At 39.0% G+C, this 26,383-nt stretch overlaps 1 protein-coding gene across 15 annotated transcripts in view; it reads right to left on the bottom strand.

Annotated features, from left to right (window-relative positions):
* ARHGAP28 (Rho GTPase activating protein 28) overlaps nucleotides 1-26,383 on the bottom strand; it is a 176,838-nt gene that overhangs the window by 55,016 nt on the left and 95,439 nt on the right. For 13 of the 15 annotated variants that reach the window (XR_014252082.1, XM_082418676.1, XM_082418677.1 and 10 more), the window contains 4 exons: nucleotides 15,270-15,472; nucleotides 12,812-13,029; nucleotides 7,305-7,397; nucleotides 2,122-2,214 (listed from right to left, as the gene is read on the bottom strand). Coding sequence is in view for 14 of the 15 variants with exons in the window: in XM_082418676.1 (XP_082274802.1) it covers nucleotides 2,122-2,214; nucleotides 7,305-7,397; nucleotides 12,812-13,029; nucleotides 15,270-15,472 (607 nt within the window). In the remaining variant the exon portion in view is untranslated. The remainder of the gene's footprint in view (nucleotides 1-2,121; nucleotides 2,215-7,304; nucleotides 7,398-12,811; nucleotides 13,030-15,269; nucleotides 15,473-26,383) is intronic. The other 2 variants (XM_082418678.1, XM_082418671.1) reach the window with 2 other exon arrangements.

The raw sequence follows: 26,383 nt of genomic DNA, 5'->3' as shown, positions 1-26,383 counted from the left end.
TTTTAATTTCAGCCATTCTACAGGGTATGTAGAGATATCTCATCGTGGCTTTATGTGCATTTCCATAATCACTAATGATACTGAGCACTTTTCATGAGATGATTCGCCATCCAAATCTCTTTCTTGGAGAGGTGTCTATTCAAATCTTTTGCCCATTTTAAAAGATGAGAAAAGACCAAACAAAGTTTTATCACCGGAAAGCTCCAAGTATGTTCTTGAAACAGAATGTTGATTTGTTTTCAAAAGTAGAGGATTTGTGCGATTAAGTCGAAGGAACTAGGACTTCCCTGGTGGCCCAGTGGCTAAGACCCTGCACTCCCAATGCAGGGGGACCGGGTTCAATCCCTGTTCAGGGAACTAGATCCCACATGCATGCCGCAACTAAGAGTTCGCATGCTGCAACTAAAAGATCCTGCATGCCACAACGAAGATCCCACATGCCACAAGTAAGACCCGGCACAGCCAAATAAATAAATAAATAAATGTTATTTAAAAAAAAAAAGCGAGAGAACTAAAGCTTGGAAATACCAGCAGAGAACAAATTGTGGATAATTTTAATATAAAAAGAAAGAGTTGGGGCTTCCCTGGTGGTGCAGTGGTTAGGAATCCACCTGCCAATGCAGGGGACACGGGTTCGAGCCCTGGTCTGGGAAGATCCCACATGCCGGGGAGCAACTAAGCCCGTGCGCCACAACTACTGAGCCTGAGCTCTAGAGCCCACGAGCCACAACTACTGAGCCTGCGAGCCACAACTACTGAGCCCATGAGCCACAACTATTGAAGCCTGCGTGCCTAGAGCCTGTGCTCCACAACAAGAGAAGCCACCGAAATGAGAAACCTGCGTACCGCAATGAAGAGTAGCTCCCGCTCGCCACAACTAGAGAAAGCCTGCGCGCAGTAACAGAGACCCAACACAGCCAAAAATAAATAAATAAAATAAATAAATTAAAAAAAAAGAGTTATGTATTATTTCTGTAAACAACAGGGATTATATTCTGGAATAAAATGGGAGAGTTAAGTCAATGACCAAGCCTTTCTCTCCTAAAACCTAGTAGAGTCAACAAAACATAATGAAATAAAGAAAAAAGAATTCCAGCAACATTCACACGAGTGGTGGTCAGAGAGAAATATTCCAGGAATAATGTAAATTCTTTTCCAAAATCCGCCTCCCTCCTAATCAAATGGAGACACTTTTGAAATAGACAACTACTATATCCTCCAAATCATGAGGGAAAACAACTGAAGGTGTGAGTAACCACATCTGGGGTCAATATGAGCAGAGCCCTTGAAACTCAGTCTCTCCCCAATACCACCTCAGTAGGGAGGAGGGAACCTATTGGATTCACCATTTTGCTTTTTTCTACCTGGGAGGAAGTTAGGGGAGGGAATATGAGAATGGAAAAATCAAAGGAAAAGTAGAGTACATAAGCTCCACCAAGGGAAAGAAAAGATAGCTTAGGATAGAAGTGCAAGTAAAAACAGATGTGAGAACAGGCTGTCTAAACCATAAATAAAGCAATCTTTCCCATTTGTAAACTAACAAAAGCTGGATCTTTCTCCCAATGTTTGCCTGACTTCGCCCTCCTCTGGGTAAGTGAGGAGTGGAAGTGGCTCTGGGGAAAAGCAGGGGGATGGGGAAGGGGAGGGGCACTAGACACCTAGGGTGAAGAGTGTGGTCAGAACTCAGATGCCTGGCGTTCACCCTGCACCAGGAAAACAGTGGACAACCTGAGGACACCTACTGCTGTCCTGTGACCTGACGTCCATAGCTGGTGGAGCTGTGACTCAATGGAACCAACACTCTTACGAGAATTTTTCAAAATAAAAGAAAAATGGAAAGGAACTAAATCTGTCATAAAGAAATGCCTACCATCGTTGGTTTTCTGGGTTTGTATCTGTTTTAATAGAGCATGTAGTTGTTTGTGGCTTTAACTATTAAACTCGGGTTCATTTACTGCTGAACGGCTTCCTACAAATCGAATAAAGGTAGGTAGGCATGTTGACAGCTGTAGTTGTCCAGCCACCTGAATTATGTTGCGTTGTTTTGAAGTTTTGCATGATTGTCTTGAAGGAACGGCTTCTTTTTTCATCCCTACCCCCAGTTCTCCTGCTATCACTTACCAAGGAACCACTTGTTTTGATAACTCCCGGCAGCTCTTTTTCCTCCTGGGTGCCGTCCAACTGACTAGGATGGTTGTCACAGGTATCGCCTGGCTAATGAAAGAAATGAAAGTCATTTTTATCCAGGCATATCTTTCCCAATGTGATTGTTTATTCAATTATACATTACACTAGAATCTGTATAAATGCATAGCCATGTGGAGATACAGAGTTAATGACTACAGTGCAATTGGTAGCATTCACCAATTCCTCCAAAAGGATATTGAGCCTCATAAATGTCATGCACTGCAAAAGAAATGAGTCTCAAAAGCAGACCCTGCTACCTGCCTACCAAAACCCACTTTTCTTTTCTTCTTTAACATGTGAATATCATGATCTTGCTCCAAGATGCTGTGTGTCTATCTAAAAGGACTAAGTGTGATCATGTGATGGTTCCGTCCAAAGAGATTCGAGTGAAACCCTACTTGGTAGAGCATCCAGGAAGGCTAATGTTTTCTTGTTGAAGTGCATGGAATCAGCTGGCTGACGCTCCTCCCAGAACATGGGCATGGGACCTGCGATGCCCAGACATCCTGTAAGCATTAAATACTAGCCTGTATGCTGAGTGGAACAGAATGGGAAGATAAAACTTTGGTAGGTCCATGAGAGGGATATTAGTCAAACCAGCCGCAGACTTCTTATTTTATAAGGAAAATAAACCTCTAATTGTCTAAGTCAGGAAGCTTACTGATTAAACTATGCTATTTAAAAATCAGACTTTATGACTGTATTTTGGAGTGATTTACAAATCAAAAGCAAGAGTATTCAGGGGTTTTTTTTCATTATGAAACTGGAAAAACATTAGACTGATTATCTCACAAACACATATGACTGAACCAAATATTTCATTCCCATCACTGAGTATTGGAAAAGCTCTGATTTTCACTATGCAGCAAATGGATTTGAGACTATTCTAATTGTGATGTGCTGCACTGTAGGCCTTGTACATACGCTCTAAGATTTTTAGCAGCATTTGTGATATAATGGCATTTCCCAAAATAAGATGCAAATATTCTACTCCATGACTAAAGCAACTTTTTGCAAAATTAAGCATACTGGATATTAATGAAATAAACCTTTACATGAGACCTTAGACACATTTTTCATCTGGCTTTTCCATACTTTCTAACTTTCCCCCAATGTGTATGTATCATATTGCTATGAAGAACACACATCTCCTTGGAAGGGGAAACAATGCTAAAAAGGCAGTACAAGAAAACTTAGGTCAGGATGGAGGTCAGAGGGTGTACCACTCCCAATCACTCAGAATTAGAGAAAGGGCATATTTTTTAAGTATAGCTCCAAGGGCACTGAAAACCAACAAAGTGTTCTAATAACAGATTAAAAATTGTTAGAAATTCCTGGAAAATAAAAAGTAAGTAATTTATTTCATAATTGTAGAGAAATTCTCAGCCTAAGAATAGCATAAGACAAAGAAAGGGCAAATCCACAAAAAAGCAAACAGACCAACAACCAAGCTTAGAGTGGAAACCACACAGGACAAGAAGGGGCCCCAGGGCAACGGCTAGGATAATTTACTGTAAAGTGTTTCCTTAATGGAAGGGCCCGACAGAACTCCGAACAGTTCCCTTTACACTGAACAGCAGACAGCAGCCACGTATGGACCCAAGGAAAGCACTCTGAATGAAGTGAACTACCTGCCTTGGGAAGATGCCCAGGGTTGGGACCAAAGCAGACCTCAATATCAGGTCACTCTGGACCTTCATGAAAGACATGGATGGGAGAATAAAAGGAGAACATGAGTTTTTTCTGGGAATGATGTCATCTGCCACTCTCCCTTTGGCATTGAAGGTATGTGCATGCGTGTGTCTGTGTGTGTACGTGTGCATGTACGTGTGTCTACGCATGCACACATGCACGGACTCACCCATGTGTGCTGTTAAAATAACGTCCATTCACAGACTGCTCACATACCTTACTGCTTACACAGGACCCAAAGTCAGCCCTCTTATTCAACAAAGAGCCCTTTGGGAAAATATCTATATAATGGCAGAGAAATCATACAGCAATGACATATCCTAAAAGTCATTAACTAGTCAATCCAGACCATCACTAAGGATCATCAGCCACTGGAGAAAAATCAACATTATAAAAAAGTCAGCTGTGGAGAAAATCAACATTTTGGAAAAAAAAGTATAGTGATATACATTCTGGGAGAAAGAGATAATTGAGGGAAGAGAAAAAGGCTTATAATGATTTAATAATTTCAAAGAGATCTGAGAGACTACTGCAATCATAAATCAGGACTAACTATAACAATAAAGGGTAAATCAGTGAAAAAAGGAGGAGTTCTTATGAATTAACAGTATGATCGCTGAATTTAAAAATCAACAGGCACCCAATTATAATCACTCATGACAAAAATTAGAATTAGGTTTCCACAAAATGATGCAGAAAAAGTCTGCTAGCATACAGAACAAATGGGAAAAAAAGACATGGGAAATATAAGAGACAATTCAAGAGCTGTGTGAGTTTAATGTAAGAAATGAAAAGAAGAAGAGAGAAAATGGAGATAATGAAGTAAAAGAAATAATGGGAAAAGAATGTTCAGAACTGAAAGGAAACATGTTTCAGAAACAAAAAGCTGAGTGCTGGATCATGATAAAAAAAAAAAAAAAAAGATTTCATATCCTGATGGCAGTTCAGGTCTCTAACGACAAAGATAAACCTGAAAGCTTTCAGAAATATAAAAATGAGAGCAGGATGCAAATAAAGGAATGATTTAGAGAGGCATCAGACTTCTCAACATTAACACTATATGAAAAGCAAATAGATTAATATTTACAAATTTCTGAAAGGAAATGATCAACAGCCTAGCACACTGATACTAACCAGTTTAGGATTTAAGCTTTTTAGTTATTAAAATTTAGTAGCCAGAGATATTTCTTGCCAGATTTGCTCAAAGGATAAAAGATGCAATCTGCTAAGAAGATGTAACAGTTTGTAATATATGTGATTATGGAAATTAGTATTTCTACTATTCTCTGTGGTCATTCTGGCAGGCTAGCCCTCATCCTCCTCCAGGGATACAGAGCGGTACTGCTTTCTCATTCTATAAACTGGTGAGTAGTTCAGGGGTGTGGCTGGAATAAAACTTAATCGTTCTCGTCCACCTCAGTGGGAGATTTCTTCGTGTGTTCGTCACCACACTTGCCTTTAACCTTTAAAAGATGACAAGATTGTCAAAGCATTGAAATAAAAGGGATAGTGATAAAAGAGAAAAGAAACAAAATAAGCATAGACTCATCATGTGAGTCCGTGGCTGGACGTGGAGTGTCAATGAGGCAACAAGATCTAAAATAAGACTCACTCTTACACGTTGCCTTGACATCCGGTAAAAGCGGGAGGGCCGTAAGTGGTCTAAGCCCAAGTTCCCCTCCCACTTTGCTCCCTCAGATAAGGTCCCCTAGTAAGACAACACTCCTTACCCAGGGGGCCAGACACAGTTCTTGCTTATCCCTGAGTAGTGGGTTTCAGTTCCCTGTCCACCCATGGAATTATTCAAACAAGCCAATCCATCCTCTGTGAGAACCAGGGGGGCACTCCCCCTCTTGATACTACAAAGCCTGGTTGTTCACTCTGTTCCCAAGTGCACCCCACATGTTGCTCTGTATGGTGTGCGGTGCCCTCCCTCCCTGGGCTGTGAGAACATGTAATAAATTGCTGTTGTCTCACCTTTCCAGTGTCAGGGGTCATGTGCTGAGCCATCCCTATTACCCCAGGGTGAAGAGGAGACAATCAAAACAGTAGGTAGAGGCAGGTGGGGTAAAAAGCTCATAGAAATCGTTCTTTGAAAACACCCCATGTCTACTCTGACTTGCCCCTCCTCTAGCTGAGAGAAGAGGCAGTGGCTGCCGTGAAGGGGAGCGGGCGGGCAGAGAGGAACAAATGCCTGGATCAAGGGTCCTGGCCGGAAGGATGGTATAGAAGACTCCCTGAACTGAGGGAAAAATCTTCCAACTCAACAGAAAATGTAAAGACCTCTGACTAGACAGAGTTCACACTCTTATGAGAAATGCAATGAAATTAGAAAAAAATTAGAGACAAAAATATGAAAACAGGATTGCTCACAGCCCCAGCTGACCACCCTCCACCTCCAGACCTTGACCTACCCTCAGGCAACAGAAGAGCAGCCAGAACACAAATTGGCCACATCCAAACCCTTGAGCAGAATTTTGGAAGGGACCAGGGGCTAGCCTGTATCGAGACAATCGGAAGACGTGGACAGAGTGCCCCACATAAAATATATGCAAGATGAAAGTAAACTGTAGAGAATCTAAACATCATCATCATCATCTTCATCAGATCAAGAATGGTACAGGGGTTACTCTTAGAACAACAAAGAATCCCTCTTCCTCTGCTGGGAAAGAAAATAAAGAGCTAAAGAGAAGGAAACACACAGAAGCGTGATAGAGGAAGGCCTCTTACTGTAAGTTTTCTGCTGCCATGAGTCCAGGTGGAGGAAGATGTCAGGAACCTATGTCCTTCTCAGGGTGAAGGGTCACCACTTCAGTAAGAGGACCCAGGCCTCATGCCAGGAGGTACAGATCACAGCATGAGATTCATCTCTTTCACTGAAACAGCTTCACTGACAGTTTGGAACTCAGATCATCACTCTTTGAAACTCTGTACTAAACTGGGTGAGGTGGGCTCTAAATAAAACGTGTTTACCTCCTGTGCAAGACTGTGCACTTTTTCCATTTATTGTTACACATTCAAGATGCTATAGTGCTGCATCCCACAATATATTTACATTTAGAAAGTAACTTAAATGTCAAAATATTTCTTACGGTGACAATTAGATTAATTTTGAAAGATTTATAGAAGGTAGCATAAAATTTTCCACTATGCACTCAGCAAAGAGAACAATAGTTTAGCTGATGACCTCCCACATGTACTGACTTCTGGCTGTGGCTGCAGCTGCAGCTGTGATTGTTTTTGTTATTGTAGGTACAAGTAGGCCCCATAGTATTTGCGGATTTAACTATTTAATTATTCATTCCTGAGTCTGAGTCCCCTTTTTTCTTCATTGTTACAAGGTAAGTAGGCTTTTTTTTTTTTTTTTAAACTTTCCAGGCTGCCTTGAAGTAACCACTTCTCTGGACCCCCTTGCTCTGTCTTACCAGTTGACCATTTCTGCAGGGAACTGCTGGCATCCCTTCTTCATCTGGGTTCACATCCAAAAGAGGAGCTGGGATACAACAAAAATCATCTGGCTATTGAGAAAAATGAAAGTGCATTTTTATTCAGGCATGTTCTCCCAAGGGCAACTGCATTTAATCACGTGTTACGCATACGAAGTGCACATTCATACAGACTTGTTGAGACACCCACAGATATGACTGCCTATGCACTGATCACTGCATTTGGTCACTTAGCAGCCAGTCCTGGGAGCTCACCACACACCAGGCCCGGTGACAGACACTGGTACGTGTGGAAGATACTGTCAACCGCCTGCCCCAAACCCAGTCACGTGTCTTCCTTAATAGGATCCTGATTTTTTTTTTCAGGAACTTTTGTGTACAATGAAAAAATATCAATTTCCCAGGCTCTCTTGCCGCTAAGGATGATTGTATAACATTTCTAGGCAATGAGAGGTAGCTGGAATTCTACCAAGTAAGATTTCTGGGAAACTGAAGTCAGAGAGATAGAGTCAGTTGGTACAAGTTCCAGGAACTGCCAGGAACATGGGCATGGTGGCAGGAGTGGCCCAGCCCCCTTGGCAAGCAAAAGAATGAAGGCCACATGTGAAAGACAAAATAGAAAGATGGAAGGAAGCTGGATCTACGCTAAAGCAAAGATCACTTTCCTCTGAAAGAGAGAAAAAACAAATTCATATTTGTATAACTCATGATTTCTTGGGTTTTCTGTGCCATGCAGTCAAATGTATATGTGTGATATAACATTTTTTTTAAGGACTGTATGCCTATATTTATACAGTTAATTATGAGTTAGTCCCACCTTTAACTGTTTATCAATTATGAAATTGGAAATATATTAGATTGACTATTTTGCTCAATTAAATATGTTACTGAAGGTAATAATTGATTCACATCTTCTGAATATTAGAAAAAATCTGTTTGAGCACTGAACTTCTGCTCATGATGAAATGGACTGTAGACCTTGTATTATGCATCCAAAGGGTGATTTAATATCTGTGATTTAGTGTATTAAGAGCTCTACCAAAACAAGGGTTAAATATTCTATTCTTTTATGGTTAGAATTTCACTGAAAATTATATTCATTGGATATTTAATTAAATCATAAAATTTTATTTGGGCCCATAGAAATACTCATTTTTTACCTGGCTTGTCCATATTTTCTAAATTTCCATTAAAGACGATGAATTACTTTTATAATAAGGAAAAAACCACATTTTTTGAAAGGAACAAATACTACTGAAAAATCAACATAGGAAAATTGGATCAAGATATCACAATGCACATACCACATTCTCCTCCCCCTGCAAATCACTCAAAATGTCAAAGAGATACCTTTCTCAGAGAGTAGATCTAGAAACCACTAAACATTTCCATTAGCAGAACAGAAATTGTTGGATGCTCCTGGAAGATAAACAGCAAGCAAGAACGGTTTGATAAGGGTAGAGAAAAACTTTGGCCTGAAAAAAGGTATAAGAGAAAAAGGTGTGGAAGGTAAATGCTGATCCAGAATGAAGATAAAAACAGCAGGAAGGCATCGCCCAATTCAGAAGGCAACAGCTGTTTAGAAGAACAGCAGGCAGCAGCTAAATGTAATTCCAGGATAAAACCCGAGTGTCCCCTTGGTGACAGAGTGACCACCTGCCTTGGGAGTGATAGTGGCTGTCCTAGTATGGGTGTGGTGGTCCCGGATGGAAAGAATGTTGAATTGCACTTTATTGGGGCCTTCTAAAAGGATATAGACAGGAGTATAAAAAGGAAAGTTGGGTTTGCCTGAAAAGGAAACAAACTATGATTCTGCAGGACTCTTGTTACTTTGGCATTGATACCATATTTATTTCTTAAAGTGAAGTGTGACAGTTGACATTGACACACTTCACCACTCACACAGGCCCAGACTCCTGTTCTGGGGGAGAGTTTTTGGGAGAAAACGGGTCTACATAACTGCATAAGAAATATATGACTACTACGTACACTAATCAATCAGTCAATCTAGTTCTCTATCAATGAATATAAATCAATATCCAAAGATTAAAGTCAATTGGTCAATAGCAATGTAATGATGCCAAAAATAAACAGATGACCCTGAAGGAAAGAGATAATTCAAGGAAAAAAAGAGAACCTTGTAATTTAAGGTTTAATTTAGTACCTTCAGAGTGCTGAGAGGCTACTGCGACTAAGAAACAGAACAGGTCACAAAATAAAGGAAAAATCAGGGGAAAGGAGGGGCTTCAGTAAGTTCATAAGAGGACTATTAAAGTTTTAAAAATTAATGAAAGGTAAAAGTGTTAATACAACCAAGGCCAAATTAATGATATAAAAGATGAAGTTGAAGGGACAGCCAAGAATGTAGAACAAACATACACACAAACAAAGCTTGGAAAATATAACAGGACATTTAAGAGATATTGAGATTCAATCCAAACAATGAAACAATCATCTAACAACAATCATCTAACAACAATCATCTAATATCTAGAAGGAGGCAGTGAGAAAATGAAGGGAATAAATACTTGTTTTAAACATTAGAAGAACATATGCAGAATGAACAATCTGAAGAATGAAAGACCTCACTTGGTAGTGACCAGGATGAATTTTTTAAAAAAGTAAAACTGTTAAAATTTCAAGGTTCCAACAATAAAAATGAAATTCACAAAGCTTCCACATTTGTATACAAAGGAATGAAGTTGATGTAGATATTGTGCTTCCCCACAGCAATGGTGCATTAGAGAAGATAACGGCCAAATATTTTCAAAATTCTGAAGAAAAATGATTTTGAACCTGGGATTCTATCTGCAAAAAATTAAGAAAAGAACTAGCATAATCTACATATCTATTTTTTAATTATTTATATCTTCATTTGGTGAGTATAGTGGGTCTGATTCATAATTCTAAGATTAATGCAAAATTACCTTATGCAACTTGTAATGTTAAAACTTCATTAAGAAAATGTAATGAAAACTTTATGTAATTGTTCTATTAATGTAGGTAAACGATGACAAAGACAGAAATAAAGAATAGGAGAGAATAAGGAAGGGAGAGAGGGGAAGAGAAGAAGAAGGAGGAGGGAGGAACTGGTATTCATGATGTCAAATTCAAATAGGAAACTTAGAAGTTTAGGTATATTTCTAAGAACCTCCAAGTCTATTTACCTGCAGAAGCAGATGCTGAATTTTTTAGGAAAAAAAAATCTTGTGGAAATGTTTATTAGGACTTACACATTGTAAATATACCATATTTTTAACAGGCTGGCTTTATATGGCTTTTTACATTTTTGACAAAGAACAATGTGAATTTTTAAGCAGCATAATACAATGCCAGGCTTTCCCTGACTTCCAGATGCCCCACTTCTCAGGACAGCACAAGACCTCTACTCCCTGGAATATATGGTCATTCTTTTACCTGCGACCACTCCCCCTGCCTCATTCCCCATTCTCTCTAGAACTGGGGCTTCAGCAGCAAGACTGGGGGGTGTGTGGGAGAAGAGGAAGGCAGACAGGAGCACGAGCCCCCGGGGCTACTCCCCTTGCCCACCAAGAATGCGGCCCTCTCTCTGCCTTTGCTGGAGTTAAACACCAAACAGTTTATTGCACTTACATGTTACGGAAAAGTAAGACTCTTCATTTCATTTTATACTTAAGCCCTAATGCTAAGTGCCCACCTTACGATTTCCTTCGGGGTCCAAGTGAAAGAAATGGGAGGAGCACTGTTTCTTTGTGACTATAGTGCAAAGTTTTGGGAAACCTAGAGAGGCTAGTTATGCATTTTCTTGAGTAACTGGAGGATTCAGGAGAAGCTATAGACCCATATTTTGCAGTTTGCTAGGGAAGAGGAAAAATCTTAGTCTGAAGTAGTTGGAAACAGAAATGGGGAAAGGATGCATGTAGGCCAAGTTCTTAGGATTCTCTCAAGATGATCTGGGAGATAACTGGAAAATGACCCAGGGAATTTAAACCTGCAGGGTAAACCTTTTCTTTGATAGGCATCTTGTCCAGGACTCATGTGGCTGGAGCCCTAGCCTCAAGCTGTGGGCATCACCTTTACTCAGTTACAGCTAGAGACAATCTCACCTTCCAAGAAGACCCAGGTTTCAACTAGGCTGAAAGTTCAAACAGCGTAGAACTCAAAATGGCTTACCTTGAGTATATCATTATATACAGCAGAGGATTCTAGAACTGTGTTCATTATACTGGCTACAAGCCACATGTGACATTTTAGATTCAAATCAATTACAATTAAATACAATTAAAATTTTAGTTCCTTACTTACACTAGCTACGTTTCAAGTGCTAATGCCACATGTGATGGGGGCTACCATATTGGACAGCACAGAAATCGATCATTTCCATCGCCGTAGAAAGTTCTAAAGGACAGTGCTCTTCTAGGACATTGTAAACACAAATACAAAGCTTAACTTTGTATATGTGAGCTGCCCTGGCAACACCCCACTGTGATTAATGTATCTAAGAGAAGATTTGACTTACAGACAACCTAAACTAACTCAAATTAGAGACTGTCTTTAGTTATGCCAGCTACCCAATATCCTTGAAGTTTTAATTTATGTCATTATTGATATTACTATTAAACAGATGAGAAACCTAAATCAAAGGGATTAACCAACTTGCCCCAGGCAACTTTACCTGTGACTGCAGCAGAATATCAAGTCCCCCTTTTCCTATATATGAATTACCCCAAAGTTCCAAGAATCCTATCTGCATAGAACCTGATATAAGAATTGCACAGAGAATGTATCCAGTAATTATCTGTTGCATCAATGATGCAATTATTTCAGTGCAACACTGCAATGATGCAATAAATGGATGAATGAGCGAACTGTAAAGCAGAGCTACCAGTAAAACAACCACAGAAATAGGAGGACATGACTCAGCCTCAGAAGTAAAACTGTGGCCGTGGAATAGCCAAGGGTAAGCTGGAATTTCAACCAGCCATTTCTCAGAAAACATGTGATGCTTCCCTTATGGTTTTTTGAATCATTCTCTGGCCCATTTGATTAATGCTGTATTTTTCACTTTTCACCATTTTAATTTCTTTGAACATAAAGGGTACCCTAACCACTCTCCCATCCTCACCCCCAATTAAAACAAACTACACAGACTTGCTCATAATACTTGGGCCCACTTCTCTGGGCCTCCTTTGCCTGTCCACAGAGTTTCCATTCAGTGCTGAGGTTTAAGTAAAGACTCCGTGTATCCCATCCACAAAGACTTGCTCCATTACCAAAGAAGTGATCAACTTCAAAAGAAGGGAATAAATTTTGTGTGCAGGGAGACTGCTGTATGGGGAATAAGAAATAATCACTTAAGTTTCAAATTTGCAAAATTTTGCAGTTTGCTGTCTGCTTTACTTTCCTCTTAAAGCTAGAGGATGATTGACCTTTTCTGATAATTTTTCCACATTCCCCTTCCCTCACCTCAATCAAACCAAACCTTTTGAGTCCTGTTCACTACTTACAGGAGATTCACTGACTCCAAAGATGTCTCTGACATCCCTGACAGATTGCTTGTTCTTTTTTCTCATGGTTTGAGTGTAAGTATTGTATCTCTTCTTCACTGCAGCTGCTTGGGTTCGAGTCAAAGTAGAGAGCAAGGCTTTGCCATCCTCCTCTTCATCACCCGAGATCAGGGTTGATAAACCTACATCTTGCAACCACTCTGCTTCAAGTTCTCCTTCTGTAAGATGAAGTTACCAAGAGAAGGTTAGAATATTCTGAGATTGGAAGCCATGTATATCTGTAAGTCTGTACACATCAGCGAGTAAGAAATAATCACTAGACAATATACTAAGACCATCCTGGACCTTGAGGACATTATGCCAAATGAAATAAGTCAGACAGAGAAAGAAAAACACCAAACACCATATGATCTCATTATATGTGGAGTTTAAAAACAAAACAAAGCAAAAAGTCCAAGCTCATAAATATAGGGAACGGATTGGTGTTTACCAGAGGCCAGGGGTGGAGGGTGGGCGAAATGGGTAAAGGTGGTCAAAAGGTACAAACTTCTGGTTATAAAATAAAATAAATAAGTCATGGGGATGTCATGTACAGCATGGTAACTATAGTTGATAATGCTCTGCTGCATATTTGAAAATTGCTAAGAGAGTAGGATCTTCAAAGTTCTTACCACAAGAAAAAACATTTTGTAACTATGTGTGACAATGGATTTTAACTACACTTATTTTGGTGATTGTTTCACAGTGTATTCAAATATCTAATCATTATGTTTATACCTGAAACTAATATTATATTGTATGTAAATTAAACCTCAAAAAAATTTAAAAGACCATTCTTTTTCCCATAATAATTGTGGGAACGCCTATAGGAATGAATAAAAGGTCTGTATTGTATTTTTTTAAATAAGTCAAATTTTTAAAGTATCTTCTAGTAGAGTAAGGTTATTTGGCAGATTTGGGAAGGTAATTTTCCTTACCAGAGAGTTAAATATAAGCCATATCTGAACAGCCAATTTCAAAAAATGATAAAATATGAATATCTAAACTAAAACCATGACAGAAAAAAAGTGGTTTAATGGCACACAAAAGAATTTTTTAATCACACAAATTCAGGTTCAAATCCCAACCACCATTTACTAACTGAATGACTTTGGAGAGTTTTCAGTTATATCTAGATCTCGTGTCCTCTTGGCAAAATGGAGGTAATAATAACCAAAGTATTAGGTGGTTATGAGGATTATTTTATTAATGAATTTGTGACAGATGGCAAAAATCTAGAACAGAGTATGTGCTCAATAGATATTCGTTCTCTTACTTTTCTCCTCATTTTGAACGTTAGGTAATCTTTCCTTTTCTCAGAAGGCAGCTAAAAAACTTAAAATTCATCATGATGCGGATCAATTGCTATTATAAATTAGATGTGTGGAAATAATAAAGAATTCAGAATAACAGCATCATGTAACAGAAAATACACTGTACACACTATAACATTCTGGGAACTATGGTAAACAGGCATTACCTGAATAAGGTTTCTTTTAAAGAGCAGAATTGACCGGTTAGCAAATACACTATCAAATCATCAGTCCAGAAGCGTTGGACTCTGCTTATGTTATTCTATCACTGTTACATGAACAAAAGCCTTCCCACATGCTTTACAAGAAAATGAGAAAACATTTTACACAGGCTTGTAGAAAGGGAATAAAGAACAAAAAAGTTTTTTTAAAGTTTCAGTTTATCTTGATAGTTGTCTTGAGGTTAATCACTGGCTAATGAAAACATTCTTAGATACTTACTAAACTACCTTCAGTCTTTCTTATGCATTTACTTGTCGATAGGTAGTACCTGGAGAAGATAACCTATGCTTTTAATCTCCGGTGAGTAATTTTGTACTTTTTGACAATTACGGACAATTATACTTTTTGGGTCCTCAACCTTCTTGTTTAATTTCACTGGAAACTAGTATAATTGACATACCTGACACAGCTTTTATTTGGTGAAGTACTAGATTATCCATTCTCTGAATACATTAATACTAGTACATGCTTCATAGCTAAATATTTTTAATCCAGAATTATGTTGGTAAATTTTTTTTCTGTCTGTCTCTCTCTTTTGGTAATTAATGGTCAAGTATACAAATATAAAAGCCATCAAAATGAGAATACTCAATCTGCTAGATGATTATGAATCAAGTCAACAGACGGGTACAGCATCCCTAAGTGGTGACACATAAGGGATCAATTTGGATTGTGTTGACAGCCCTCCTTCAGGTCATGTCACCTTACACAGAAGCCACCCTGAGCCAGACCAGCAGATATAAATCAGTGGGAGCAGGCAGCTGATTTGCCAAATTCTACTGATTCACTTGTTAAACTACTGGTGGAATGATTTCTACCTGCCAACAGAACAAGAGAGCATACAAAGAAAGACAGCACAGGGGAAGACCAATCTAGCACCTCACCATCCAGGGGCTTGGCCTCAGCTGGCGTCTGCTCTTCCTGAACTCCCAGGCTGTTCTCTTTGATACTTTCTATTTCCCGCCAGAAATCCTCCATGGAGGCGCTGTCTATGGAGGCTTGAGAGTTGGAGCGGCTGAATGCCGGGGATTGTAAGGATTCATTGGAGAGCATCCTGCTAATTCTTCGGCAGCGAGAAATGGATTTTCTGAGGAAAGAATAGTATCTGTTAACAAAAATCAGTGTCTCATGTTACAAATCACAAAATTAAATTTAGGTGTGATATCAATGGAGAGATGGAGTTAGTGTGATAGAGAGGGGTTTGAGGGAATAACCTCCAGTCAGCGGTGGCCCCGTCCTTTTCATTCTCTATAATTCAGAAAGACTTTGTGGCCATGCGGGAATTACCACAAAAATACTTTTCATAACTTTCACACACTCATAAAGTGGGAAGTTGTTCATATTAGTCAAAACATATATAGTAAAAGTTAGCCCCTGTAAAGTATCTAAGGTGATGTCAGAGAAGAGTGAAAAAAGCTGGCTGCTCACATCCAGTGGGGTGGCTACTATTAAACAAAAAAAATAAGCATTGGCGAGGATGTAGAGGAACTGGAACCCTTGTTCATTGTTGGTGGAAATGTAAAATGGTACAGCCTCTGTGGAAAACAGCATGGCAGTCCCTCAAAAAATCTAACGGAACTACTGTGATATCCAGCAATTCCACTGACTATATATACAAAAGAACTGAAAGCAGCGTCTTGAAGAGATACATGTACATCCATGTTCATAACAGTGATTCACAACAGCCACAAGGCAGAAGCAACTTAAATGTCCACTGACAGACCAATGGATAAGCAAAATGTGGTCTATTCATACAACGAAATATTATTGAGCCTTAAAAAGAAAGGAAATTCTGACACATGCTACAGCATGGAGGAACCTTGAGGACATCATGCTAAGTGAAACAAGCCAGTCACAGAAAAACAAATGCTGTATGATTCCACTTATATGAGGGACCTAAAGTAGTCAAACGCCTAGAGACAGAAAGTAGAATGGTGGTTGTAAGGGTCTGTGGGGAAGGAGGCACGGCGAGTTATTGTTTAACAGGTAGAGAGTTTCAGTTTTACAAGATGAACAAGTTCTGGAGCTGGATGGTGGAGAAAGTTGCACAACAGTGTGAATGTACCTCATACCACCGAGCTGTAGGCTTAAAGGGGTTAATATGGTCAATTTTAGGTCGCACATTGTACCAGAATTTAAAAACAAATATTTTTAAATTTAAAGATACATTTTTTAAAAGTTGGCTGTCGAGAAAATGAGCTAATGAGAGGAAATAATCCATGACATTAAACGGAAAATCTCTGTATTAGGAGGGGGAAGTGGGGCACTGACTCAGTTCAGGGAGAACTGGATCACCACCAAGGGAAAGGTCCAAATGCTTAGGGGGGCAGCGAAGCTCCAGGTACCGCCGCCACCCAGCAGGACCACTGCTAACCTAGCAGACAACAGCTGAACAAGGCACAGAGCAGCTCCATGGGGTACTTTCCTCGTGGGATTGCTGCGAGGACTAAGTGAGTTAGCACACGTAAAGCATTTAGGACATAAAAACATCCAACAGATGTTAGTCTAAAAAACAAGAGACACAGCAGGGGAGACAGATGCCAAAATGCTGGAATTCTGAGAGAGTTTGGAGATTTACATAAAAATAAAATATTTTATGTGCAGTGGTGGATGCGTTAACTAACCTTACTGTGGTAATCATTTAGCAATATATACGTACATCAAATCTTCAGGTCGTACTCCTTAAATTTACCCAATGTTATATGTCAATTCTATCTCAATAAAGCTGGAAAATTTTTTAAATGTTTGACTCTATGATATATGATTGACAAATATTACACTTCTTAGGAACAGAATGTTTGATTACATACAACACTTCAGTCTTCAACCAGGAAGAATGACTGAATTACTCTATGCAGTATGATCTTCTGTTCTTATTCTTACATGATTATTTTTTTCTTTTTAATTTGCCAGTTGGAGTGTGTATGCAACTCCTCCACGCTTGCTTTCTTCTCCTTGGATCCAGGTGGAATTGAACCAAAAAGTTGAGAATACTTAACCAATGTGTGGTCAGAGCTGTTTTATCCAAAACAAGAAATCCAGATGGAAAGAGCAATGACATAGTAATGTCCAACCGTGGCATTCTGACTCGCTTAGGACAATTCAATTTTGACATTCAGAGCAGCAGTGGATTACTACCAAACTTAGCCGTGTCCTAGAGCATATGTAAAGCACACAGATATGCATGAGAGACAAAAAGAAAGGGGAATAAGAAAAAAATTCCATGTGCTCATATGGCCTGTACCTCTAGGAATCCTAGATTTCTCAGTCACCTTCAGTATAAATTTCTAGAATTTGATCATTGATCCTGAGACTGTACCAGACTGTAAGTAGTTCTAGTTTTGCAGTGAGTTAGCCAACTTATTTTTAAAACTCAGAGCATTTCAGGAAAATATTAGATATCCACTTTTATTTTTTTATTCTTTGCTGTGTGATAAAAGTAATTTTATGTCACTTTGATAACTGGGTGATAAGAGTTCTTCACTGAATTCTTTACAGTTTGACAAGACAGACATATTCTAGTGGTTGAAATACATAGGAAATCAACACAGGTTATGAAGGCAGTTACTGCTCCCTTTATTATTTTTAGGCTCTTCAGCCTTTTCTCTTTTGAAAACCACTAACGAATTCATAGAATTATAGTATATAAACATCTACTTCTGTGAAACTGTAATCAATTACCACTGCTCACACAGCCTACTGCCCTCCGTATACCATATTCAGGAAAAAGTATATAGATGCCCAAAACTTTCTCCAGTTCCAGTTTTTTTTTTCTTAGGTTTATTCTTTTAAAATGAATATGACTTGTAAAAAATTAACAGTCTTAACAGAAGACATGGACTAAGTTTTTAAAAATTATAAGGCGGTATATTATAAGCATAAAAGTTTAAGTAATACACAATTTATAAAGCGGAAGCTGAAGGTTTCTTCCCATCTGTATCATATCATATTGTTCTATAAGGTGCTTTGCTTTCCCCACTCAAAAACATGTCATAGGTATCTTTTCCATGCCAATACAGAGATAACACCTCAATGGCTGCATGGAACAGCACCATTTATCTTAGAAATTAAGAAAACATGCAGATATACCTAAGCACTGAAAATGTTTGGAAAAGTGAGACATTTGGGAAATATTAAGTGAATCTTAGAAGATGAGGAGCATACATATTTAGGGCTAATAATGATTATTTTAGTTACAGCGCGGTTTCTTACTCATGCAAAGGGAATACTGGTAGAATCTCAGAGAAGAGATCTTCATAAACTTCTGCTGGGAGCAGGAGGGCCAGAGGTGAAATACAGGTCATGAACATCTGCGTAACACACTGGTTTCATCTGAGACAATCCACCCAAAGAATCCTTTAATTGCAATGGTCAACTATTTTTTTTGGCAAATAAGTCAAACAGCATTTTTGGGATAAGCACATTTGGAAGAGTTCTCATTTTTTTAGTTAGGGATCCAAATATTTCCCCCTTCACCCCAGGGTAGAGTAGGGACCATGACCTTCCAGTCTTAAAGTATTACGTAATTGTGATGCTTGGGCTCATCCACCACTTTGATGAGCCCCACAGCTTCAAACCTCACCATATTAGGATAAACAGAGCTTCAGCTTCATCAGCTGTTTGTCATTTTTTATTCCAAAACAATACCAGGAAAACACTACATGAAAAACAGAATGCAACTGTTACACAGCATTATATAGCAACTTTTGTTGGGAAAACACCATTAGGTGTGTGGGGTTTTTTTAGCCACGCTGTGCGGCATGCAGGATCTTAGTTCCCGAGACCAGGGATTGAACCTGTGCCCCCTGCAGTGGAGGCACGGAGTCTTAACCACTGGACCTCCAGGGAAGTCCCAAAACACCATTAGGTTTAAAATTAGATTTAAGTGGATGATAATTACCATAAATTCAAAGTGGCATTAATAAAAAAATTTTAAAAAAAGATTTTACTATTCCATTTTCCCCTCCATAATGTTTTTAGAAATACCTTATATTATATTTTAATGATTACTGGAGATGCTACAACTTTCGAACAATGCAAATAACGTATAAGAGTTTAATTCTCCCTCCACCCCTTATCATATTACTATTGTCATACATGTTGCTTCTTCACGTTTACACCCCACAATGGTTATTATTTTTGTTTCTTTTAAAAAGTCAATAATCTTTTTAAAAATTAAATAAGTAGTCTTTTATGTTTATCCTTTCTGGTGCTCTTCATCCTTCCTGCATGTCCATGTATCCATAACAGATCATTCTAATCGGTTTTGAGAACCTCCTTTGGTATTTCCTCTCTTTTTCTTTAGCATTTCTTGTACTATGGATCTGCTGGCAACAAATCCCCTCATATTTCTTTCTGAATATGTCTTTAATTCACCTTCATCTTTGATGAATATATTTCCTGGGCATAGGACTCTAGGCTGGCAGATTTATTGTTGTTTTTATAATCCTTTTAAAGACGGCATTCCATTGTCTTCTGTATTTATGATTCTGCTGAAAAGTCAATTATAACTCTTACTGACATTCTTCTAAATATAATGTTCTTCCTCTCTAACTGCTTTTAATAGATTTTTTTCCCTTTATCTTTTGTTTTTAGAAGCTTAATTATAAAATGCCTAGATTATTTTATTTGTATTTATTCTACTTAAGGTTTACTGAACTTCTTGAATCTGTGGGTAGATGTATTTCATCAACTTTAGGGTAGTCATCCATTTTCTCTTCAAGTACTTCTGTCCAACTCTCTCTCTCCTCTTCTTCTGGAACTCCAATAACACAACCATTTGATATTGTCCCAAATGTCCTTCATGATATGTTTGTTTCCCCTCCAACCCTCACCCCTTGTACTTCAGTTTGGGGAATTTCTACTACCCTGTCTTCAGGTTCACTTTTCTTTTCTTCTATGTGCCCAGTGCTAGTTAAGACCATCCAATGAATGCTTCAATTCTGATACCATGTTTTTTCATATCAAGAATGTCCTATTAGTTCTTTTTGAAGATTCTATCTCTCTGTTGACATTATTCATCTTTTATCCCTTTTATCTGTCTTCTTTTTAACATACTTATTATTGTTATTTAAAAGCTCTTGTCTCTTAATGCCAACATCTGTGCTGTCAGTGCATCTGCTAATATTGATTAAAAAAAACAGTCAATTGTTTATGGATCATATTTTCCTTTTCTTTTACAAATCTCACAATTTTTTGTTGACTTTGTTTTTAAAAGAACTCTAGAAAACTGGAGTAAATAGTAATTTCCCCAAGAAGGGTAAGCTTTCTGTCTGGTAGTTGAAATGAGGTACAGATCACTTCAACCCATTTAAGGAGCTGAGGTGGGTCTGGGCTGAGTTGCAACTTTAATCAGTTTTAGGTTACCTCTGATGCCAATGCTTTGAGGGGGTTGATCTGTCCTGTGTGTATTACAGGTCCCTCCCTCAACAGGGCTTTGGGATAAACACCACAGGACTACAGGAATTGCTCTCTACTTTAGAGCCTAGCCGCGAGCCTCCTGTGTTGTTGGGCTCTCAGCAAAATCCCAATGGGGAGAGTTGTCAGACGTGGAGAACTAGCTCTGCATTTGGGGCTTCGACAGATTCCAACCTTTTGCGCCAGCGCAGGCAGCCCCATGGGTGTCTCCCCTCCCCATAGAGTCCTTCTGCCAAGGGAGGTGTGATCTTCTGCCCAGCAGTGCACAGACTCAGGGAGAGACACACACTGAAGTGACTGCTGGGCTCTGCCCACCTAGGAAGAGCTCTTGCCTCCCTGGAACTGAGTTCCTTTAGACTTCTTTGTGTCCACAGCTCTCCATTATAAACAGCTTTAAAACATATGATTTTACATGCATCGTCTCTTCTCTAGTTGCAACAGTGAGAAAGATAATTGGCCGCAACCTAGTCTGTGTTCTAACTGGAAATGGAACTCCCACAGAACACTGTAAACACATCAGATATTTTTAAAATGCTGCATCTACTAATGAACTGCTTGCTCTGTCTAACCACAAGTTCAATTGTTCTGAGTATATTCCACAGAATATTTCAAAAAGACATACTTCTTGCTAAGAAATACTCTGTGGCCTTTATTATTTCTTATTTTATAAAGAATTTCACATGAAACAATTTACTATCATACATATTCCATCATTTGATCCTTACCTTAACCTCCTGAAGTAGTCAAAGCAAGTATTATATATCTCAGTATACAGTGAGGGAAACAGTTACAGAGAGTAAAGTGAAGACACATTAACTTCCCACCACAATTACAATAAAATGCATATTCTTTTCTATGACATCATAGCCCAGCATGTTCTGTCCTCAAACATCTCATCCAGTCTCACCTTATATCACTCTCCCCTAGCATTAGCACCAGGCCTGCTAATCTTTTCTCAGTTTCTCTAAAAAGTCAAGCTCTTCCTTCCCTTAGGAAATTTTCTCTTACCGTTTTTTTTCTGCTTGGAACATTCTGTCTATTTCCATGGCAAGATGCTTCTCATCATTCAGCTCCTAATGTAAATGTCACCTCCTCAGGGGATCTTTTCCCGGCCACTCTAACATAGCATTCCTCCAATTACCCACCATCTCAGCTTTCTGCATTTCCTTCTTCTCACTCATCAACAACATATACTTTATCTATTCACCTACTTCATTTTTGGGAACTATTTTTCCCACTAGAATATAGAGCAACCGTGTCTGTCTTATTTACACAGTATCTGGCCAATAGCAGGAACTCAGAAATATTTGCTGACTGAATGACTAGGGACAGTGAAGCCAGGATATGAATTCACACCTTTTCAATTCTTTCCAAATGCTTTCCCTACAGTAATCCTTCTTAATTTCAAACGTCTCCTCAGGTATTTGCGTATCTGTGTATAGCTCTGCATATTTTTATACCAGGGAAGGAATATAGTATCGTGATTTAGAGAAAAACTCTGAAGACAGCTGGTCCAGATTTGAATGTGGGCTCTGCCACTTCCTAGATCTACAACCTTGAGCAAGGAATTGAACCCTTGGGCCTCCATATCCTAATCTGTAAAATGGGAATATTAATCACATACATGCCCTGGGTTATTATGAGGATTAACTGAGTAAATATATGTAAAATGCATGGCACATAGTAATCCCATGTGTTATTACTATAATTTAACTAATTTGTTGGCATGCCTATGGCTAGGTTTAGGGTCAGGCTAAAATGGGTGGTTAAAATATCACAGCAGCACTAAAATTTACTAGGAATATAATGAGATAAATAAAACTGCATTTATCAGAACTCGTCTCTGATCCAACCCCACTCCCAAGCCTTGTTTCTCCAACTCCCTTAGGCCAGAAGCGACCATCTGACACAATTCTGGCCAAGTCACATAAGAAAAATCCCCCTCCATGGTTTCAGTGTAATCTTTTATTTTCCTCATATAGGTGCTATCTCTTTCTCTTCCTACCTCTCCCTTACTGGAATGTAGACAAGATGACTGGTGCCTCAGCAGCCATCTTGCAACCATGAGAAAAAAGCCATGAAAATTGTAGTGATCAGCCTTGATATTATTGAGTCTCAGAAATAACATCAGATGCTGCCTATACTCTGGACTTCTGGAAATGTGAGAAAAATAAACTCCTATTTTTAAAAACTACTCTAATCTCTGTTGTTGTTGTTATTGCTACTTGCAGTCCAAATGATTCCTAAGTGATGTACCTAGAAGAAATACTTTAATAAGTCATTTGGGGTGGGGTAAGGTGAGACACCATCTCCATCCCACTAAGGAGACTATTCAAGTAAGATTAGACAGACAGTAACCTGCCTCCTAAAGGAAGGCTGAATCTAATGTAATGATTTTCCATTTTAAGGGTGACCAAATTATTAGCCCAACCCCAGTCTTGGTCTGGTCTTGATCAGTACACTATGGAGTTAAACTTCATTCCTGCTAAAGATCTCCCTGCCTGAATATGCAGGGAATATATTCACATTGTTCTCAAATCAAACATATTCCAAACATTTTAGGAAGAATATATCAAAATCAAAGATTTCCCCTTCTCTTTCTGAAAGAATAAGACTGCATTCCCCACTGTCATTATCACTGAATGAGGCCGGTGGCGGCACAGCATGACCATCTAGAGAAATCATCTTGGACCCTGACGGCAGTGGGCCTGTGCAGCAGGGTTCTTGCAAGAGAAACCTCTCGCTCTCTGGGACACACGCTGGGTACAGTCCCAGTAATGCTGCTGTCTGCCCTCTTAGCTTCCTGGGGAGGCCACTCAGCAAGAGAAAGAAAGGGGACAAATCCCTTGTTTTCAGGCTCTGGCTTCTCCATATCTTTGGATTCTAACAGGCTTATAAACAAGCTCAAGTTGGATGTCTTGGAAGAAGCACTTGAAAGGCAATGGTGATAAAAAAAGAAGCTATGGTTTCAGATTAACAGACGCAAGAACACAGAGGAGTTTCCCGCTCTTTCTCAGGCTCCCTGACTCGGTCTTTCACTATCGTTCTGGCATCCTCTCCTTCGCATCCTGCCAGCCCAGTTTTCTCTTCTGTTCCTGGCCTTCCTCAGCCCTCCTAGGGGAATAAGGAGAAAGCTGATGAAGCTTTTCCTTCAAAAGGTAAACAGGTCTGCCTGAACCTCTCTGTTGGCAGAAAAAGATACAGAAAAATGTGTTTGTAGATTAAGGGGAGGCTTAAAACAGCAAACAAACCTCAGTCACTCGGCAGGGAATATTTGAAATGGTTTTGAAAGCTAGAATTCTTTTTAACCAATTGAGGTTCACAGCAGCAATTAAATCCTCATGCAGCCGTGTATCACCTCTGAGCACAGGCACTGGGCTAGAAATGGGAAAAGTGAGAATGAGGAAATAATAACTTCCAACTATTATACACTGAACTCCAGTATTTACAAAGGAGGGGGCTCAAATGGGGCCACAGGCTCTGCTGTAAGAGAGAATGACAGACCCTCTTCCTGGAGGTGGGAGGAGGACAGCAGGCTTTTCTGTACTTCTACCGTGAAAGGAAAGCAACTCCACATGCTTGACTTCGAAGGAAAGTAACCTGTTATGTTCTGTCTACTGCTCTACCAAGAAAAGCCACTAACTAAAATCAGTGCTTGTACAGTTACCACTTAAGTATAATACATCACTTATATGGACACATACAAACACACACATGACAAAACCAAAATATAATGGTTCTTAAGTTTCCCCTACTTTGGCTGAGGGGAGGGAGGGGTAGAGAGTGATTGCTAATGGGTGTGGGGTTTCTTTTTGGAATGTTGAACATGTTCTGGAATTAGTGGTGATGGTATCACAACCTTGTGAATATACTAAAAACCACTGAACTGTATACACTTTAGAAGGGTGAATTTTATGTTATATAAATTATATCTCAATTTTTTAATTGTATGAGAAAAAGATCACCTTTCTTTTTTTTAATTTTGGTAATTACAAGTGTTTTGACACTGACAATACAAAACCCTGGTGAGGATGTGGAGCAGGAAGAATTCTCATTTCTTGCGGGTAGGAATGCGAAATGGTACAGCCACTCTGGAAGACAGTTTGGTGGTTTCTTAAAACTCAGCACACTCTTACTGTAAATCCAGCAATCGCTCTCTCCTCAGTATTTACCCAAAGGAGTTGAAAACTTATGTTCATACAAAAAGCTGCACATGGATATTCATAGGAGTTCTATGTTCATAACTGACAAAATGTGGAAGCCACCAAGATGTCCTTTAGTAAGCGAATGGATAAACAGTGGTATATCCAGATAATGGAATATTATTCAGTGCTAAAAAGAAATGAGCTATCAAGCCATGTAAAGACATGGGAGAATCTTAAATGCATATTACTAACTGAAAGAAGATAATCTGTAAAGACTACATACATACTGTATGATTCCAGCTGTATGACATTCTGGAAAAGGCAAAACTATGAAGACAGTAAAAAGATCAGTGGTTACCAGGGCTTGGGGGCAGCAGGGGAAGTGGGAGGGGGAAAGGAAGGATGAACACGTGGAACATAGAGGATTTTTAGGGCAGTGAAACTTTTCTGTATGATACCACACATTTGTCCAAACCCCCAGAATGTAAACTATGGACTTTGGGTGATTATGATGTGTCAATATAGGTTTATCAATTGTAACAAATGTACCACTCTAGTAGAGGGGTGTTGTTAATGGAAGAGGCTGTGCACATGTGGGGCTGGGGGCATATGGGAAATCTCTGGTCCTTCCCCTCAATTTTGCTGTGAACCCAAAACTTCTCTAAAAAGATAAAGTCTTTTTTTTTTTCAAAGAAAAGTACTTGGGAATTTCAAAGTAAAGGCAAACTTAGGAAAATGCAAAAAAGAATCAAATTTGCAAAAATACCCATGGGTTTAGAAAGAAGGAAAGAGAGGAAAGATACTTCTATGAAAAGCTACTGGCTGCTTTGAGCAAAGAATAACAATCACAGATGGGAAATGGTCCTAGCTGCTCAAATAATAATCATCTAAACAAGAGACAGGATGAAATGTCTACTACGCAGGCAAAGGAAATCACCGAGTGTGAATGTTTTATGTTCTGTCTGTTTTAAAACTAGTACGCAGTTTATGAGCCTGATGTATACATTGATTTTGGTGAAGCTCAGTCAATCCCATAAGTGACTCTTATCACATTATCCTTAAGGATAAGTTAAAATTATGAGTGGAAGACTAGTTTGGTGACACCTAATTATTGCTCAGAGGCTCATATTTTTTATTAAATCAGGAGATGCCCAGGAAAGAATCTATAAAACAGAATATGAGCAAAAAGCAGCTTTCCCTTGCTCTTTAATAGAATTCTATCCTTTATCCATTCAGCGACACGTGTCACTATAAGAGTCTTGGTGATCTGTATGTTTTGTGCTTCTGAGATTACTCTTCTCCACGTAACCTGGATAAGCAATTTTTAAAGGATGTCTTTTAATATCAAATGTAAGCTACATATTCCCTCTATTTTTCAGTACCAAACAGCAGTATGTATTTTTATTACATAGTTTTGAGGAGCCTGCCGTGGCTGG

This window comes from Balaenoptera physalus, assembly GCF_965194825.1.
Source record: "Balaenoptera physalus genome assembly, chromosome: 12".
Lineage (NCBI taxonomy): Eukaryota > Metazoa > Chordata > Mammalia > Artiodactyla > Balaenopteridae > Balaenoptera > Balaenoptera physalus.
Note: the sequence above shows the minus strand (reverse complement) of the source record. Positions and strands in the feature narration are given on the sequence as shown.